At 38.0% G+C, this 19,867-nt stretch overlaps 1 protein-coding gene across 2 annotated transcripts in view; it reads right to left on the bottom strand.

The window, feature by feature from the left end:
* The window catches only part of slit1b (slit homolog 1b (Drosophila)), a 170,397-nt gene that overhangs the window by 136,783 nt on the left and 13,747 nt on the right, over positions 1-19,867 (bottom strand). For both annotated transcript variants that reach the window (XM_030132448.1, XM_030132458.1), the window contains exon 2: positions 8,365-8,436. In XM_030132448.1, coding sequence (XP_029988308.1) covers positions 8,365-8,436 — 72 coding nt within the window. The remainder of the gene's footprint in view (positions 1-8,364; positions 8,437-19,867) is intronic.

The following is a 19,867-nucleotide window of genomic DNA, read 5'->3' as shown; positions in this document are numbered from 1 at the left end:
CATATAAACAGATAAATAGATTATTTAATTAATCCAGTGGTTCCCAACTTTTTTTGGCTCGTGACCCCATTTTAACATCATAAATTTCTGGCAACTCCAGACATTCAAAACTGAGACTTTTTTTGCTAAAATTAAAATTGTTTTTCATCATGTAATAGTTTGCTATACTATGTTTTCAAATAAACGTTAATTTTAGATGACATTTAGTCTATATAATGTATATTATTATGGGCAGAGGCAGAAAAGCCAGGTGTAGATTATTGCACAAAGTGAGAATTTGATTTTCCTTGGTCAGGATATGTACAGTCAGTCCAGCTTGGATTTCCAAGGCTGACAATTAATACTGAACAAACAACAAGTCAAACTATGAATTATGACAGAGCTGCAGCATCTGAAACTGACCACAATGAACATTTGAAAGATAAACAGTACCACAGTGCTTCAGTTTCAGCTTCACAGTTTGTCTTGTATGGATTGTGATTGTCTCTCAACTCACCATATATTTTTTATTTGTAAGTTTTTCTTTTTCTTTTTATCAATTACTAGAAATATCTGGTGACCCCACATGGGGTCCTGACCCCAAGGTTGAAAAACAGTGAATTAATCCAAGGAGTATAAATGAAAAGATATAACAAAAACACACGTGATGCGAAAGGAACATGTATTTTAAAACATTAGAGCATCACTTTTCTAACATTAGCCCAACATAAGTGCTGATCCACACACCTGTCCACATCCACATTATCCCTCTGAACTTATTCCTTACATTAGTACCATTACTTCATGGTACCTAACAAAGCAGGTCCACTCACTGTTCATGCAGAGGTGGACCTTACAGACCCTGTAGACCACATTGGACCTGAGATTGTTGACTCACTGTCCTCACTGTAACAATGTTAATTTTGACAACAATTTTTAATTTAATAATAGTAACAGCCTTTAGACAAAAATATTATTTAGTTTTAGTCAAACTTTAGTCATCTAAACTATATTAGTTTTAGTTAACTAAATATCATTCAAATTTAGTCGACAAAATCTATTGTGAATTTAGTCAACTAAATTCTTATGCAATGATATAAAGGGTATCTGAGGTCATAATTTTGACTTACAGTGGTGTGCAAAAATATTAGAACACTTGTCAAATCTTAAGAAACTGGTGGTTTATTTGTTCCCAGAGCCTGAACTTCACTTTTTTGCCATTGCAAAAGGTAAAGGCAAAGGTACTGAGAATATTTCACCACAAATTTATCAGTCCAGTCCTTTTTTTTTTTTTTCTTTTTACATTTTACTCTAATATTTATTTCGGTCCCCCTTGACAACAATCACAGCAGCGCATCTTTCTGGCATTGTGTCGATGTATTTTCTGAGAGTTTCAACCCCAGTGTCATTCCACGCTCTCAGAAGCTCATTCCAGAGAGGTTCCTTAGAGTTTCCTTAGATTGTTGCCAAGGGGGACCGAAATAAATATTAGAGTAAAATGTAAAAAGAAAAAAAAAAAAAAGGACTGGACTGATAAATTTGTAGGTGAAATATTCTCAGTACCTTTGCCTTTACTTTTTGCAATGGCAAAAAGTTCAGGCTCTGGGAACAAATAAACCACTAGTTTCTTAAGATTTAACAAGTGTTCTAATATTTTTGCAGACCACTGTACATTAAATGAAACTTCTAAGTATTACAGAATGGCATTAAGGTTTGAATGCGCAGTACACATACATTTCACTGATGTTCTTTCAAACACAAATGTATCTTTATTTGCCACAGGTTTCATTAAACAGCATCTGAATCCAATAGAAAAACACTGAGAAGTAGCGTCCTACTCTCCCTGGATAAGATGTGCAATAATCATAACAAACTGCACATGGCATTCCCCATGAAATTGAAGATTTTAAAGCAGCAGTACCATCGGTGTATATAATAAACCAATTTAACTATAAATAGTGCTCACCTGAAACTACTTCAATGACTAAAACTGTCAAAAACATTTCAAAGGATGTCACATATAATGCCACTAGGGATTTGAACTGGACACCAGGAAAAATGGCATTGAATTGAAAACACATTTCTAAACCTTGACAACAACAGTAAATACCACTGAATAATACAGATAATAATGGCGCTACATAGTTTACACTGCGTATTGTTGGCCTTCATATCAAAATTCAAATGTTCCCATATATTTGCTCTTCTCTTTCTCCCAAGTGACAACATTCCTTTCCCACGTGCAGCTTTACTGTCGACTCGACACACTCTGCCAGCAGTTCGATCACAACAAATGTAAGCGCCTTCCGTGTCACCCATAAAGTTGATTTCTGATTGGAGCTCTTCTCAACTCGTGCAGCCTAACCTCCACCTTCCAGTTGGGTCTTATTCTTAAGTTATCCCACTTCTTCCTCCTATTAAGTGGTTGTCATTTCAGCTCTTCCCTCTCTCTCTTTCTTCTGACTGGATCTCGTCTCTGGCCAACCTATTTGTCTAGTTTTTATTCGTTAACAAAAGCGCAGTGATAGGGGACGAGCTGGGGCACCGTTAAGGGGGGGTAAACATGACAAATTCATGAGGCCCAGCATTTGTGGGGGGCCCATTGAGCAGTGGAAGGGGCCCAGTGGATACAGGTTAGAAGTGGTGAAAATTTCGTGTAAGGTACATCGTATAATAGAGGCATAGAAGTTGGGAGTTGGACGTTGAAAGTAAAGTTTCACTTTTGTTTTACTCCAGCATACATTACGCTGGTTATGGATGGCACCCCCAAATTTACACCCTGCACTCCGACAGATCGACAAGATACTGAATTTTATGAAGGGTCCACACCGTTTACTTTTCATGGGACCCAGAATTGGTAGCGGCACCCCAGGGGACGAGACCACCTATGTCGAGACCAAGACCATAAAAACAAGTCATTTTTCATAACCATGATTTAATATCACCCCTGTTAATAATCAACAGTTAGGCCCACAGACTAAGCTAGACTGGGAATTGTTTATAGGAGCAGTCTTCTTTAGATATATATATATAAATATCACTACAAATATTGAATATCCTAATTTTTTGAATGAATGCTTTGTTTTGAAGATGTTCATTTAAATCATTCAACAAAACAATATGTTACAAATCAGCAACATTTAGTCAACAATGAACAAAAATACATGCATTTACAACACATCAACAGTGACACACTCTGTCGACCCTGTACTGGGTTTCTAACCTTTGCTCATACTAACATATATTCCAGACAGCTTTGCTTTCTGCAGATTTCACACTGCACTGTCTAGAACTCACAGAAGAGGCAGCACCATGGTTCTGGAACCAGGTTCTTGTAGACTTTCTAGGGTTAAACTTGGAAGTATGTGGGCCGTTGATATTAATCATCATCAAGTTGAAAGACAAGTCTCAGTAGCATCATTAAGGTCTGCTCCAAAATGGTAGGAGTCCAACTAAAGGACTTGAATCCATCCAAACTAACGGTCCAACAGGCCTCATAGTTATTGAGCTGAACCAGTCTGAACCGTGTTTCAATCCACTAATGCTTCCATTTCCATTTCTCCATGACTAATGTTTCTGCTACTGACACTCAAGCTGTTAGAGCTCATACCTGAACCACCCACTCATGAATGACTGTTGGAGGTTCCACTTATTCCCATCTCTCCCATGATCATCACTAATTACACATTTGACTAATTTTTTACAAGGATATCCAAAGTAGCGATATCATTTCTTCTGTTTGTGGACTTTTAAAGATGTTGGAGTGAGAGATTTAAGGACTAATGATCAATTTTAAGGACAATTAAGCCCTTAATTTTTGACAAATGTGAGACTTTTTAAAGTTCCATGGTCACCCTGGATGTGCACAAAGTAGTTCTGATCATGTTAATGCATCTAATTTGCCAAAAATGTAACAGAAGAAAGTTTGTTTTTTCCTACAAGAAACAACTCATTATCTTCAGATTTCCAACCTGTGAAGCATTCAGTCAAAGTTTTATCACCACTGCTAGTTTTAGTTTATTTCCTCTATGTTTCCCTCCCTGTTCACACCAGAAAGAGGATTTATTCCACTTTTCTCATTATAATTGAAAACTGTTCCAGGATCAGGCTGCGTCTCTTCTGATTGAAGTGGTCACATGAGGCATTTCTATTTGGTTGGTCTATTATTCTGTCCATGTAAACGAAACTACTGCTTGACAGAGTTCATCAACAGTTATCATTGCCTCAAGGAAGATAAACTAATTATGGCAAGTTGGGGGGGGTCACATCAGTCTCCTTTTAATGAAACTAAACTCAAGATAAACACAAGTGGAAGCATTTAATTTGTGGAAAATAACAGGAAAATTGTATGAACTATGACACCATCATAAAAAAACATGAAATCAAATGAGGGTGTTAAAGCATAACAAGAGACAAGACGTTCATTCTTTCACCCTCTAATTAATCAAATTAATTCAATTATTCACAGACACAAAGCCTGACTCCCACAGCTGCTGCTAATGGGATGTGTGCACACCCACTCTACACACTCTCACATTATAAACCCGCGGAGTAACACTCAATCCCCTCCTGACAGCGGCGGGCCCCGAGCTCCCAGCGGTCCGCTAATCTGTTCTGAGCAGGCCTCCGGAGATGTCATTAGTCCCTGGCATGTCATCGCTTTTGCACCTCATGTCCATCACTGACACTCAGAACAGAGTCACTCCTCAGGTTAACGCAGGAAGTCCGGCCTCTCCCAGGGGAGCGCCATGTTTCCAGGTCCAAAGGTCACCGCTAAAACTCCATCCTCGTTGTAAATCTGACTGACACTGACACCCAACAAGTACCTCCGGGTGGCTCATGTGTCACCGCCAAGCTAAAGCATCACGCTGTGCCCTGTGGCTTCCACATTCACGTGCACATTCCTACGAGGCCTAAACCCACTGAAGACACGTGGGAAAGAAGCTCCGATGAATAAATAGAAGCTGCTCCTTTACAAAGACAGCAGTGAGAGAAAAGGGTGCCTCTGAGAACTACAGGGGTTGGACAAAATAATGGAAACACCTTCACCTCAAGATGATAATGCCCCAATCCATGCAGCTAGAATTGTTAAAGAATGGCATGAGGAACATTCTAATGAAGTTGAGCATCTCGTATGGCCGGCACAGTCCCCAGACCTCAACATTATTGAGCATTTATGGTCAGTTTTAGAGATTCAAGTAAGACGTCGATTTCCACCGCCATCGTCTCTAAAAGAGTTGGAGGGTATTCTAACTGAAGAATGGCTTAAAATTCCTTCGGAAACAATTCACAAGTTGTATGAATCAATACCTCGGAGAATTGAGGCTGTAATTGCTGCAAAAGGCGGACCTACACCATATTAAATTATATTTTGTTGATTTTTTTAAGGTGTTTCCATTATTTTGTCCAACCCCTGTATATTCTTTTAACTTTAAAAACCATATTATCTAGACTAGCGGCATTGTACCCGTGGTGCCATCGTACAATAGCATGATAAGTAGAACTTGTCTGCCACCACTATCCATGTGTAAACTACCATTTAATCATGCATTGTGCAGGTAATAATTTGAGCCAACATGTGAGGCATGAAGGGAGGAGCATGTATTTGTTTGGCCTGTCAAGCATGATTAAATTCATACAGTGGTAGTGAACTGCAGCCTTCACATTGTAGCATCGTCTGCTAGCAGTAGAAATTTCATGAACGGCAGCATAAACACTGATGAAAATGGAGTATGGTGGCAGGGATGAAGAATTCAAAGTAGAGAGAGGCTAAAATTGCCCAGCATACCTCACCACATTTGAATACAGACCTAAAATTGTGCCTAGTAGATAGTCCTGAATGGCATGGGGCCTGTGAAAGTCTGTGGTGAGGTCGGAGTTGGTCTGTGGTGAGCTGGAACCCTGTTAAAATCACCCAGTAGCTGGTCCGAGGTTAGCAGGGACCTGGTCTGCAGTGAGCTGGGACCCTGCTAAAATCTCCCAGCATACCTCACAACATTTGAATATGGACATAAAAGTGTGCCTAGTAGATAGTCAGGTAATGTTTCTATTCATTTGGCGAGTTTCGGGGCAACTGGGCCTGTGAAGGCTTAGGAAAACCCGTACAAACGCCCTCCTGTGCTGCAACATCGATCGGACATCGATGGGACAGACACGGGGGCGGGGCTGAAATGCGCACTATATAGGTAGGATAGGATATACAGTATGTCCTGACCAGTATTTTTCAACCTTTGGGTCGGGACCCCACATGGGGTCACCTGGAATTCAAATGGGGTCGCCTGAAACATTATTAACCACTGCAGTACTTACCCATGGAAGGATTGGAACTACTTGCTTAGTTAAATCCAGGATGTTTCTTTTTTTTTTGTCCAGACTATTTATTTAACTGGAGCAGATGCAGTAAGTGTCCTCTGGTGTCTTTAACATCATATACATTGGCCAGTACCAGGACTGATCAGGATCATCAGATTTGTGACAGAATGGTTCAGGGAGAATGAGACATCATTTTCACACATGGATTAACCTCCATTAAGTCCAGACTCTAATTTGGGATGTGATGAAGACCTGATGCAGTGGTCCAATTCTCCATCATCAATAATCAAAAATTAATGCAACTATGGATGGAAAAAATATTATGAACCTTATTGTGACACTACATAATCATTATGCGGTAAAAAAGATGTCACAGTGAATGTCTGCTGTCATCAAAACTGAAGGTGGTGCAGTCAAATATTGCATTCGTGCCTTTTTTTTTGGCCTGACAGTGTATCTAGACACCAATGTGCCATCCTTCAGTCAGTAAGAGCAAAGGCACATCTGATATTTCCACAAACTAAGTATTCAGGCAACATGGATAGGATAACGGTCATATTTAAAAAGACATTTTGCCTACACTGATGTAAAACAGGTGTCAGTAGTCACTTTTCCATTGGACATATACTTTAAACTTTACCATAAACTTTACCAATATTTACTAATTGTCAAAAAAACAGTAGTGCGTAATGTCGGTTTTTCCATTAAATCATAAATGCGATGATTTGTTTATTTATTATGATGAGATGACACGAGAAGTCATTCCATAAACATGGTGAAGAACTTAATATCATGTTGATTTACAGATATATTATTATTACCTCTGCCAAGGAACGGTAGAGGTTATGTTTTCATCGGGGTTTGTCTGGTTGTTTGTTTGTTTGTTTGTCTGTCTGTCAACACAATAACTCAAAACGTTATGGAAGGATTTTGATGAAATTTTTAGGAAATGTTGATCCTGGCAAAAGGAACAAATGATTGAATTTTGGTGGTGATGGGGGGGTGGGGGGTGGGGGGGTGGGGGGCTGATCTGCCTTGAGTGCTTTTCTAGTTATTATATATTATCCCTCTATCACAGTGTTTTTCAACCTTTTTTGGCTTGTGACCCCATTTTAACATCACAAATTTCTGGCGACCCCAGACATTCAAAACTGAGACTTTTTTTTTTACTAAAATTAATTTGTTTTTCATCATGTAATAGTTTGCTATACTATGTTGCAAATAAACATTAATTTTAGATGACATTTAGGCTATATAATTTACATTATTATGGACTGAGGCAGAAAAGCCAGGTGTAGATTACTGCACAAAGTGACAATTTGATTTTCCTTGGTCAGGATATGTACAGTCAGTCCAGCTTGGATTTCCAAGGCTGACAATTAATACTGAACAAACAATAACTCAAACTATGAGTTATGAAAGAGGTGCAGCATCTGAAACCGACCACAATGAACATTTGAAAAATAAACAGTACCACAGTGCTTCAGTTTCAGCTTCACAGTTTGCCATGTCTTTTATGGATTGGGATTGTCTCTGTCAACTCACCATGTATTTTTATTAGTAAGTTTTTATTTTAATTTTGATAAATTACTAGAAATTTCAGGTGACCCCATTTGAATTCCAGGCGACCCCAAGTAGGGACCCAACCCCAAGGTTGAAAAACACTGCTCTATCCTGTGCTAAATTAAAAAAATATTCAGTTTTCTGGTGTGTCCACACATCCTGCGCCATGTTTCTTTTAAAACTCTTCTTCTTCGCTTGTTGTAACATCCGTCAACATCCGTTTTTTTTTTTTTTTTTTATTCCTGTGACTCTAGTTATGGAGAAAGGTCTTTCCATTGCAGTTTTGTGTGATATACCATTTGTACTACACTCGGAAAAAAAACCCTCTTGCTAGCACAGAAACTTTTATTTAAAAGAAGAGAGTTTTGGCGAAATTGTAATTTTTCCATTAGGTAAATTTTTATGCACAAGTTATATTCGTGCAATTTGAGGGTCAACGCAAAAGCGATGAATGTTTCTGTGGATGAGAATAAACCAAATGACCCAGTTCTAAACAGAGCTGTGACTTACAGGACTCTGAGGTGTTTGAGGCCAGAGAAGTCCATTTTGGTGATGACTGTCAGGTTGTTCCCGTTCAGATCACTGGAAAACAAATGAAACAACAGTTAAACAAAAAACAACTGGACATGACGACACAAGGAAAAATTATGACAAATACTTCAAGACAAGAAAACATGGAAGAAATCTGCCCCCGTCATATAGTCTCTGCATACACCACAGCTTTTCTGCTCAGTTTTAACCATGTGTTTGGATGTTTTGTGGCTACAAGATTGACTCACACAATAGGAAACTAAATTAAGGCTATATTCAGAATCTATAGTACTTAAAAAAACACCTGAAAAGGACTGCAATTAGTTAAAATGTATAGTGTCTCATATTTTCTTTATGTATATGGCTTAAGTCCTAAGTACAAGATCCTTTTCATATAAAGTGCCATTTTTATCTCATTCTTATTTTATATTTATGCCTGAATCTGGATTAATTCCTCTAATATTTACACGATTGTTACATTCTTTTAAGGAGAAGTATTTGCATAAGCTGTTTTTGACTTCTTGCAAAATGTGTTGACTTTTAATTTTCTAATGTTTATTATCTTATTGTATGTTATGTACAAGTAAACAAAATTAAGCTGCCCAAGTAAAAATGGAAGCAAAAGTGTCCTAAAGCTGATTTAGTTTTTGTTTAGTTTTTCAGGTGACTCAGATCTTGGTTTTTATATCAGTAGGAACAGGACTAATGCTTATTTGAACCCCATCCATATGCAGTTATGAATTAAGATATAAAATTGATTTTTTTTTTTTTTTTTTTTTTTTTTACATTGCATCAGCCTGAACAATCATATCAGAATGCAATGTCTGTGTCAACATTTGTCACAATTCTGCAAATGAGAGTCCACAAAATGCATAAAATCAAAATTAGATTTTTATTCTCTTCTTCCTCATTATTCTGTGTTCTTATATCCACTGTACATCACCTTATAAATAACATGTCTACTTCCACCCAACTGCATGTTAAATGTGATGTCTTTGTTATTGTGTTTTTGTGCATGAGGGTCAGTTCATGACCATGACTGGTTCATATTGGATATTAGCATTAATTAAAACACTGTGTGAAAAGTCAGACCGATAATTGTAATGTGAGCAATAAACTAAACCTTAAGCCTGCAGTGTAAAATAGTGAAAAAAAACCCTCCTCTGACCAACTGATACTTAAAAAATGTATTTTCAGTGTGATAAGTACTTGTTGTAAACCAGTTAATGTCTGCTTGACAGACATTTCTTCACCTGTACAGTATTAGATTCTTCCCCCAGTGTCAGAGTGCTGATACTGTTCTGCTCTGACTTTCTCACTACAGGACCATGACCAGTTCATGTGTTGCACTCTCCGCCCGGACGTTCAAGGGAGATGGCTGCATTGTGTGAGTTTTTGAAAAGACCACAAACTAGCTACATGTCCTCACTTGTCCATAGTTTATTCAACATCAGCCATTACAATAACGGTCTCAACGACGCACATGCGCACAACAATATCCTCTGAGACAGTATCAATCGATGAAACATGAAACATCGAACAAAGCAGTGCATTGCTTGTTTTAAATAAAACCTTTTTAAATGCATTAGCTTTTTAAACAAAATGTGTAATGATTATAATAACAACCATTTTAAATGTAATATTAAATTTGTATAAACCTGTATTTTCCCTCATTAACTAAATATAAATGTAATTATATTGTACCTGTGTACTTCAGTACCAATGTATATAAAGCTATAATAATACCTGAGAACAAATAGACTTCTTTATGACCCATGAAGGACAATAAAAAAAAATAACACACTTTTTAACCTACAAAAAAAAAAAAGGCATTTTAACCTGTCACACAGGTTGGAATGGATAATGCTTGTATTAATAATGTGAACAGCCAAATACAAAAGTTCATCTGAGGCACAAAGACTTTCAGATTTAGTATCTATGATCCCCTGCTGTCTACAGGCAAAAGGTAAATCTCTGCATGTTGTTTCCTCTATTTTAAGTCTCCTCAGTGCAAGTTCACTTTCAGAACAACCTGTACTTTTTGTAAATCAGCAAACGTCAGCATGATGCTGCAAGAAAATTAGGGAACACTTTCCACCAGGTATGTCTGCAGGCGTACGAGATGAAACACCTACTGTCTGACAAAGTGTTATGATCTTCTTCCACTCCCTGGGATTTGTGCTGTTCTCTTTTATTATTTTATTAACTGAGGGAAGGTTTTGTTATGATATGCTAGTATCTCCAGGTAGAAGCGACAGAAAGGCTTAAGGTAAACTACTGCCCATGTGTATTATATCAGAATCAGAATACTGTATTAACCCCAGGGGAAATGATGGTGTTACAGTTGCTCCATGCAAGTATAATAAAAGTAGCAGGCAAGAAATTATCAATACGACAAAACAAAATTAAATAATATATACACGGTGGTGCAGTGGATAGCACTCGTGTCTCACAGCAAGAAGGTCTGGGGTTCAATTCCAGCACCAGTTAATGGGGGTGGGACCTTTCTGTGTGGAGTTTGCATGTTCTCCCCGTGTCTGTGTGGGTTCTCTGCGGGTACTCCGGCTTCCTCCCTCCATCCAAACACATGCACTGATAGGTTAATGGGTTAATCTAAATTGCCCATAGGTGTGAATGAGAGAGTGATTATTTGTCTCTATATGTCAGCCCTGTGATGAACTGGAGACATGTCCAGGGTGTACCCCACCTTCGCCCCTAAGTAGCTAGGATAAGCTTCAGCGACCCCCGTGACCCTAGTGAGGATAAAGCAGGTTCCAAAAATGAATGAGTATATATACTACATAGATAGAAAAGATTTATATGTGAAATCAGTGTGAACTGGACATCTTATGAGCCAAGATGTCATGATGTGTTGCAATATTTATGTTAATATAGTTCATAAACATCAATATTTCCTTGATATTTGTAATCATTGTTTTGTATCCCAGACCCCTGATAGAAAAGAAACACCTGAATTTAACGCGTCCCAATACTTTAATCCATATCTATATTACAAAATCCAAGTGGCCTCTGTGTGCGTATGTGTTTGTGTGTCTGGGGATTCACACAAAATTCGCAAAGAGCTAACTGCTGCAGTTTGGCATACTTGCGTATTTTGGTCAAGGAGCAGACTAGCAAAGAAGGCAAGTTGATAGGACCAATATTTTGGGAGATGTTAGTAATTTGAGAATACAACAGCCTTACAATCAATACAATGTTGCTATACCCAGAATGCTTTGGCGGTGACTATTGGACAAATGCGGTACAGCATGCATGAATACACAACAGCATAAAAACTACCACACCTAAAACCTGTGGATCCCCACAGGTCAATGCACTAGTGGTGTGTATATACAGGGTGTCCCATAAGTCTCCATACATAGGAGACATAATACATTCCATACATATATGGTTCTAACATGTATTTCTTTGTATTTCTTCTTTATAGTTCTTCAGCAGTGGAGGACACGTATTGAAATGTGTTCCCAACAAAATGGCAGTCATATAGAGCATATTATATAAATAAAAATGGTTTATGTCAAGAAACGTTTATTTTTCCTATGTATGGAGACTTATGGGACACCCTGTAGTTCTAAATAAACATACAGTTATGGAAAAAATCATATTCGATCAAGTACTGTGTGTATCATGTGACTAAAACAGACAGAAAAGAAAACATGGAATACCTAAAAGCACTGTTTTTGTCAGTACAATGCCATAGCTGTTGATGTAAAAACTTAAGTGATTTTGGTTATTATCAAGAAAACATGGAAAATTGATAGATATCAACTCTGAAATTAAACTCTTATGAGCTATTTTTGTTGTTATCATTATATTTGTTCAAACAAATGTACCTTTAGTTGTACCAGGCATTAAAATGACCAAGAAATCGAAGAAAACAAGGGGTGGTCTAATAATTTTTTCCGTGACTGTATACCAAATATACATAGTAGAACACTATTAAATACAATTGGAACGGTAATTTGTACAATATGTATTAGACAGATCAGTATGATGATTAAAAGAAATGTAGATAAATAAAAATCCCAAAATATTGTTGCATGTAATTATAATAATGTAGTTATAAGGCGGAATTAAACAGTGGTACATTTGGGTGGAACCAGTCTCTCACTGAGCGTGCTCCTGTCACTGACCAGTACGTCATGGAGCAGGTTAGTGGAATTATATTATATGATACTAAACGCCTTTTGAATGTGGTCACAGCTCGTAGGAGGACGGCTTTAACCCAGCGCCCTCATTGTCTGCTCTGATTGATGGCTGCAAAGACAGAGAGGGATGATGTCACTGTTCCCACGAGGCTTTGTGGAAGGAGAGGTAAACCGATCTGTGCGCATGTACCTGTATGTGTGTGTTTGTGGGGTGTCATGTTCCTGTACTACTGTAAAGGGTGGAGCGCAGTGTGACCTTGTCCCACTCTGTATAAAAGAAAGAGATAGAGAGAGAGTGGAAGTTGCGGTTTGGGTGTGTGAACTGGATCCAAGTCGACTAAAATGCAAGTCAAAAATACAGAAAACACCTGGTGAGGAAAAAATATCACACGGAAAAAAAGCTGTTGCTGAGCTTTGAAGTCCGTTTCTTCCATCGGTTTCCTGTGTTCTTCCCTTTGTTGCAAGGATTTTATAAAAAAAAATAAAAATAAAAATAAAAAATAAATCAGGGTCAGTGTCTTAACCAGACCAAAACCTTTGTGCCCACACCAAACATACTCATGTGTAGTTCTTACAAGATAGAGTGTAAAAAGACAAAGGATTATGTAAAAGCATTGCATTCCTACATAATAGCTAGAGTTCGAATCCCTCTGTGAAGATACACCCAAACACTTCCATAGACATTCAGACTGCTTTTATGGTCAATCGTAAACTCACAGACAAACTACATGAAACACACTAACAGAAATGGAAGCTTACTGTGCTTAACTATGCTCAGTTATTTCTGGCATTTTTACTACAACAACAAAAAAGATATGCTTGTATAATATAAAGGATTACTATACTAATTTAAGATTTCATTCCATTTATTCTAAGACTGACTCCATATTTCTAACTACATTTAGCTGCCCCATAACATATAATGTTGTGTAATAATACAACTAATCAGCATAATGAGTACTTTTATTTTTGATGTCTATATAATCTATATGTGTACAAGGTGGGGAAGCAAAATTTATAATATTTTGAGGTAGGGATTGAAAGACAGTGTATGACCAATTAGTTTATTGAAAGTCATGAGAATTTATTTGCCACAAGAAAATGTACATAATAGAAAATGTTTTTATTCTATGTGTCCTCCTTCTTTCTCAATAACTGCCTTCACACGCTTCCTGAAACTTGCGCAAGTGTTCCTCAAATATTCGGGTGACAACTTCTCCCATTCTTCTTTAATAGTATCTTTAAGAAAGTCGACATTGCTGTGTGATGTTCTATTGGTAGCATGTTCTAAAACATCCCCAAATAGCAGAATCCAGAGGGTTTAGATCTGGGCTAGAAGGCGGCAATAAACATGATCCCCAAAAATTGCTAAAGTTGGATTTGTTGCTGTTGTCAACAAGTGTTTTGGTGTTCTTGTGTAAGATTTTAACTTCAAATCACATTTTACTGCATTTCTAACGGTCTTGTTGTCTACCTCAAGTTCAATTGGCATTTTTCTCATGGATTTGGTTGGATCCTTTAGGATTTTGGATTTGAGAGCTTTAATAAAAGCTTTGGTACGTTTTTTGTTGCTTCCTCCACTTCCAGACTTTCTCATAATAGTTTTGCTCATAGTCATTCTCTTCTTTCCATTATAAACAGTCTTTATGGACACTCCAACTATTTTTGAAATCTCCTTTGGTGTGACGAGTGCATTCAGCAAATCACACACTCTTTGACGTATGCTTTCCTGATTACTCATATGGGCAAAAGTTTCTGAAAAGGTATGGATAATAGTGTTAGGTATGATTATGTTCAATATATGTTTGGTTTCAAAACAATTGACGTAGTGCCTGCTGAGAAAAAACAACTAAATGTTCATTGTAAATTTTGCTTCCCCACCCTGTATATTAAAACTTCTGTCCTGATGTTGACATAACAGAAGTTATAGACTGGATTTTTCCACATTTTTCCAATTGTCTCTGTGTTCCTGCCACAAATTATTCATGACGCTGGGAGACAAAATCACCACTGACATTCTGATTTGTTAAATACAAACGAGCTTAAGTGACTAGGATCAGATTTTGACCAATGATAAATACATACAACATGTGATGAATACATACAGTGACATACATGTACAAGTACATTCACAGTTTACGCTCTTAATCCAGCTCTGCGCCGACTCCATCATTCAACAGTGACCAAAGTGAGTACTTCTTCTACCTATGCATGCTGTTTGATTAATCTTAGAAGAGTGAAATATAAACACATTAATCTGTGCATTTGTTTAGTTGTATGTATAGCCTGTATTTCAGGACCAGTACCACAGTAATCATTTTGTTTTGTGAGTTGCAATTTCCCTGTCATATCTGAATTCCAGTTTGAATAGAATTTGCAAAACTTCCTCTAAAGAGCTGAGCGCAACCACAAGAGAATCCAGATTTATTGAAAATAATGCCCTGGTTATGTATTATTATGATGCAGAATGAAGACCCCTATTTGTGGCATAAATTATTTATGTATGTATGTACATGTATGTATGTATGTATGTATGTATTTATTTATTTATTTATTAGGAACAATGCATATTACTGAACATCTACAACAACTGCAGCTGTAAATATGCCAGATTGTAGCAGCAGTGCTAATTTCCATCTGTAGTCTTTTGATTGATTGATTGATTGATTGATTGATTGATTGATTGATTGATTGATTGATTGGTTGGTTGGTTGATTGAAATCTTTATTTCAAACATGTAGACAATGAAATCAAAACAAAAATCAACCAACAAAATATAAGTACTGGCATATGAAAGGTTAATAAGTAAACAAAAGAAAAAATAAATGAATAAATAAATAATAATAATAAGATAATGATGATAAATAAAATAATAATAATAATAATAATAATAATAATAATAATAATCCCTAGGTAGGTGACAAGTAAGACAGTTGACAAAAGACAAAATATCACAAAAACACACAAAACAACACAGTGAGGACAATCTACTGATGGTCACAGGCTTGGTTTTCCTTCATCCAATGTTTAAGTTGTGATTTGAAGGAGGCACCAAGTTTAAACTGTGATGGTTTAACCATCACCTAACTGTAGTGTATAAGCATTTCTTCAGTTAAAGGAGAGAATGTTTGAATGTGAAGGAAGAAGACAAACTTGACAAAAATGGCCTTTTTTTTTTTACAGTCTGGAGATGGAGGAGGAGGGGTAGGAGGAGGGGGGGGTGGGGGGGTTGTATGGGACTGAAGGGGAAAGAGAAGCAGCGGATTGGTTGAGACTGAAGGAGGGAAAGAAGGAGGGAGAAGAGTGGTGGTGGGGGGTCTAGAATCACTCGACTAGACATGTGTGTTAAATTACCCCGACAGTTCGACCGCACAGGCAAAACAAGTAGCAGGAGGAAAAGACCTGCACAGTAACTGAAGACCACCTTCCCACCCAGTAGAAGAACAGCAGAGCCTCGAAATAACAGCCTCCTAGCAAGAAACAGTCATAAGATTGATTTATGAGTGGAAAGTAGAAAAGAGCAATCATTGAAGAGATGAGCAGACACGTACAAACCACCCTGATGAGGCGTGGTTAATTGAGTTTTCTGCAGCATGGCGGGGTCAGGGGTCAGATGAGCAACAGACTCCCCTCGAGTGGCGACTCTGCCAAACAATAGCTCATTAAAGCAGAACGCGTCTCACACACACACACACAGATATTTGCAGCCTCAGTGGGCAGTGAGGCAGTTGATCGGCTCAGCTCTGCTCTCCAACGTTAGATCTGACATGGAGGGGGTGCGGGGGGGGGGGGGGGGGGGGGCATGCCAGGAAGATAATGAGATAAAGTGAGTATGAAATAAAGAGGTGGGTGTATGTACATAGGAAGACTCTGCCTGTGTTTCAGCAGGTGTTAGCATGTTGGTGAGCACGCAGAATAAGTGGTTCAAAGATGGCAATTATTTTTAGATCTCATATTTCACCTTTTCACCTTTCAAACACTGGATACATGAATAGAGAAATAATTATAGACGCATAAATGTGCAGCATTTTGTGGATGAGCCTGCAGTGGTTTGGTTCCTTTGTCTGGTCATGTGAGAACAGAACAATCAGAGCAAGATGTTAGAGAAGATCTTTCCAAACAGCCCTGCAGGGTTTGGTTTGGACCTACATCTGACCACGGCCGTCACACCCAGTGAATCAGAGCACGAACCACAAAGTGGCACCAAATATTCAGCGATTCAGAACACAGATATAAGATAGATCAATGTGGAGGGCATCAAAACTAAAACAGACCTAACGGCTGCAGTCGGTCCTGTTTGTTTTAAAGTGTTATGAATGTTTTTCCGATCTTTTTATATGAACAGGGTCGTTACAATTAGGGATGGAATTGAGAACTGTAACTAGAGAACTGGAAACCGGTTCTTTTTGAGAACTGGGTCCCAGTAGTTCAGTTCCTTGGAATCGTTTGCCTGCCTGCTTAATGATTCTACGTATTGATTCTGTCTTCGTTGCACATGCCTGATGACATCACACGTACGCTGCATTGTTTTGGTTTAGCACATAGCCAAAGTGACGACGAGGCAGAAACGCTCCAAAGTAAAGTAAGGCCATATTTCATGCAAGAAGATGACACCAGGGACACTTGTAACACTTGCAAAGCTTCCATTTCTTCAAAGGAGGGAAATAGCTGCAATTTGCTCAAACATTTGTCCACACAGCATGCAGTTCATTTGCAGGAATGTCGCATATTTGATGCGCTACTTAGCAACGCTTGTGAATCTAGTGGCAGAGCAAACACAAGGGCGTCATCTGGGCCTGGTTCTGGGGGGGCAACAAATGTCCTGCCCCCTCAAGTAAAAGTTTCTGAAGGCAGGGAAAAGGAAAATGAGGTGCACAACAGCAGGAGACAGAGGAACAAGTAAAACATCTTAAGTTTCACTTTCACTTTGTACAGTTGTATGGTGTGGACCCCCCCGAACTGGGCCTGGCATCCTCTGTTATTATTATTTGTGTAAACTACATATGTTATATTTTCTGTGCAGAGATGGAAATATAAAAGACAGTTAATGCAAACAAACCTGTTTGTAGATAGATAGATAGATAGATAGATAGATAGATAGATAGATAGATAGATAGATAGATAGATAGATAGATAGATAGATAGATAGATAGATAGATAGACTTTATTGATCCCACAAAATGAAATTCACTGGTCAACAATGAAACTGCAACAAAAAACAGAGCTATAATATAAACTATCAGCTGACGCAACACGTCAACATTATCAGTGCTATTTTATCTGTCTGTCTATCAAATTGTTTCTGACCACTTTTGCTTGTAGGTGTGCGCAGCAGAGTGACATTGCTTGTTATCCACTGTGACACTATGTGTGTATATAGTGTGTATATATATATATATATATATATATATATATATATATATATATATGTGTGTGTGTGTGTATGTATTTAAAAAAAAGCCTCATTCCCAACTCGACCCCAAACATCTGCAGGTTTGGACTGTTACCAGACTAATAACACATACACAGCATAAACAACTTTTACTTATTTCCAACCACATTGAAATCAAGAGTGAAGTAAAGGTTTTGCTGCAGACGTTAAATTCAGTCTTACTTTTCATCATCTCTCTATCATCTCCTGTTTTCTTCCATGTCTCTGCTTTACCTTCTCATAATATCCTTCTCCATCCTCTCCTCACCATGCCCCCCCCCCAAGTCCTCATCCCGACAGCCTCCTCTTCCTCCATCATTTCATCACATCTCATCTCTTCTTTACCTTTTTCCCCTTCATTCTGTTCCTTTTCTCTCCCCTGAGCAGCAGCACAGTGGGAGAATGAGATTAATATGAGTGACCACACACACACACACACACACACACACACACACACACCCACACACACACACACACACACACACAGTCTGGACTAATGACACTTCATTAGCAGCATCTTTCCTCCTGAGGGGCTGCAGGGGAAACGGTAAAATGATTAGAGGAGATGGACAAAGACAGCAAGAGAGACTGAGGCAGCAGCCACTAGAAACTGAGGCTGGTAATACAGTGGAAATGTGTCAGAGCATGACTAAACTGCAATAATAAAATGGAAGACAACAATCCAGTAGCTTCAGTGAAATGTATCTGTTCACTTACAGTTGGTGTTTGACCCTTTATGCAGAGTGGTATTTTATACATTTTTGGTTGTATTTGTCATTTTATGAATCTGTGTAGAGTAACAGATGTGAGTGGCCTGTCATATGTGATTAACAGTTACATATCTTCCAAGAGTGTCCTTGTTACTCTAGAAAATTGACATATTTCATTGTGGACCTTTCACCAAGTTCCTGTTTTTACCTCTGCCAAGGGGGTTATGTTTTTGCCGGTGTCGGTTTGTCTGTCTGTCTGTCTGCCTGCCCGTGTGCAAGATAACTCAAAAAGTAATGGACGGATTTGGATGCAAATTTCAGGAAATGTTGATACTGGCACAAGGAACAAATAAAATTTTGGTGGTGATCGGGGGTGGGGCACTGGTCTTCTTTGGTGAAGGTCTGCGCTCTCCAAGTGCTTTTCTAGTTTGTTTGTTTTTTCTTAATGAGCTCTGTTGACTTCGAAAATAAGAAAAAAAATACCGCTTATAGGAGCAATTTGTCTGTTTAGTTTTCTTGTTTAAAGTTAATTTCCTTTTTTGTTTAGTAATTTAGTATATTTTGCTAATTGTTTATTTTGATTGTTTACTTTTTTTGTTTGTTTAATATTTAGAATATTTTTGGAATTTTCATTGTTATTGCATTCATTCTTTAGTATTTAGCACCTTTTTGTTTTGCGTTTTCTTATTGGTTTAGACCATGGGCACGTGGGTATGAAAAGAAAGCACCAAGTTAGACCATCATGCACCTGGGTGGGCCTATGATTTTTTAGTAAGTCAGACAGGATGAGCAGGAGTGACAGCACAAAAGACCTTGGTTGTTATTTCATAAAATGCAAAACTCCTAAAAATAAACCACTTCAAAAACATCTATGGTATGGACATTGTGTTTTTGACTGTGTAAACCACAAACCCATGGTGCATCCAGTGGTTATTTGAGTTACGTTAAAGTCGAAAGTTCAGTCACTTTTAAGTTGTTTAATTTTGATGACAAACAGCCGCTACAGTGTCGTTGTTACTGCTGATTCTGCCACACAACACTCACTCGTCATAGATCACAGTCATTCTGATTTAAGAGCAGACCTGTTACTAGTATCTTGTATCACCTGATCAAGTCTAACTGAGGTGACTGAGATCAATTTGCATAAGCATTTGCATGGCTTCCATTGACTT

This window comes from Sphaeramia orbicularis, chromosome 1 (assembly GCF_902148855.1).
Source record: "Sphaeramia orbicularis chromosome 1, fSphaOr1.1, whole genome shotgun sequence".
Classification (NCBI taxonomy): domain Eukaryota; kingdom Metazoa; phylum Chordata; class Actinopteri; order Kurtiformes; family Apogonidae; genus Sphaeramia; species Sphaeramia orbicularis.
This window is presented reverse-complemented; position numbering and strand designations above follow the sequence as displayed.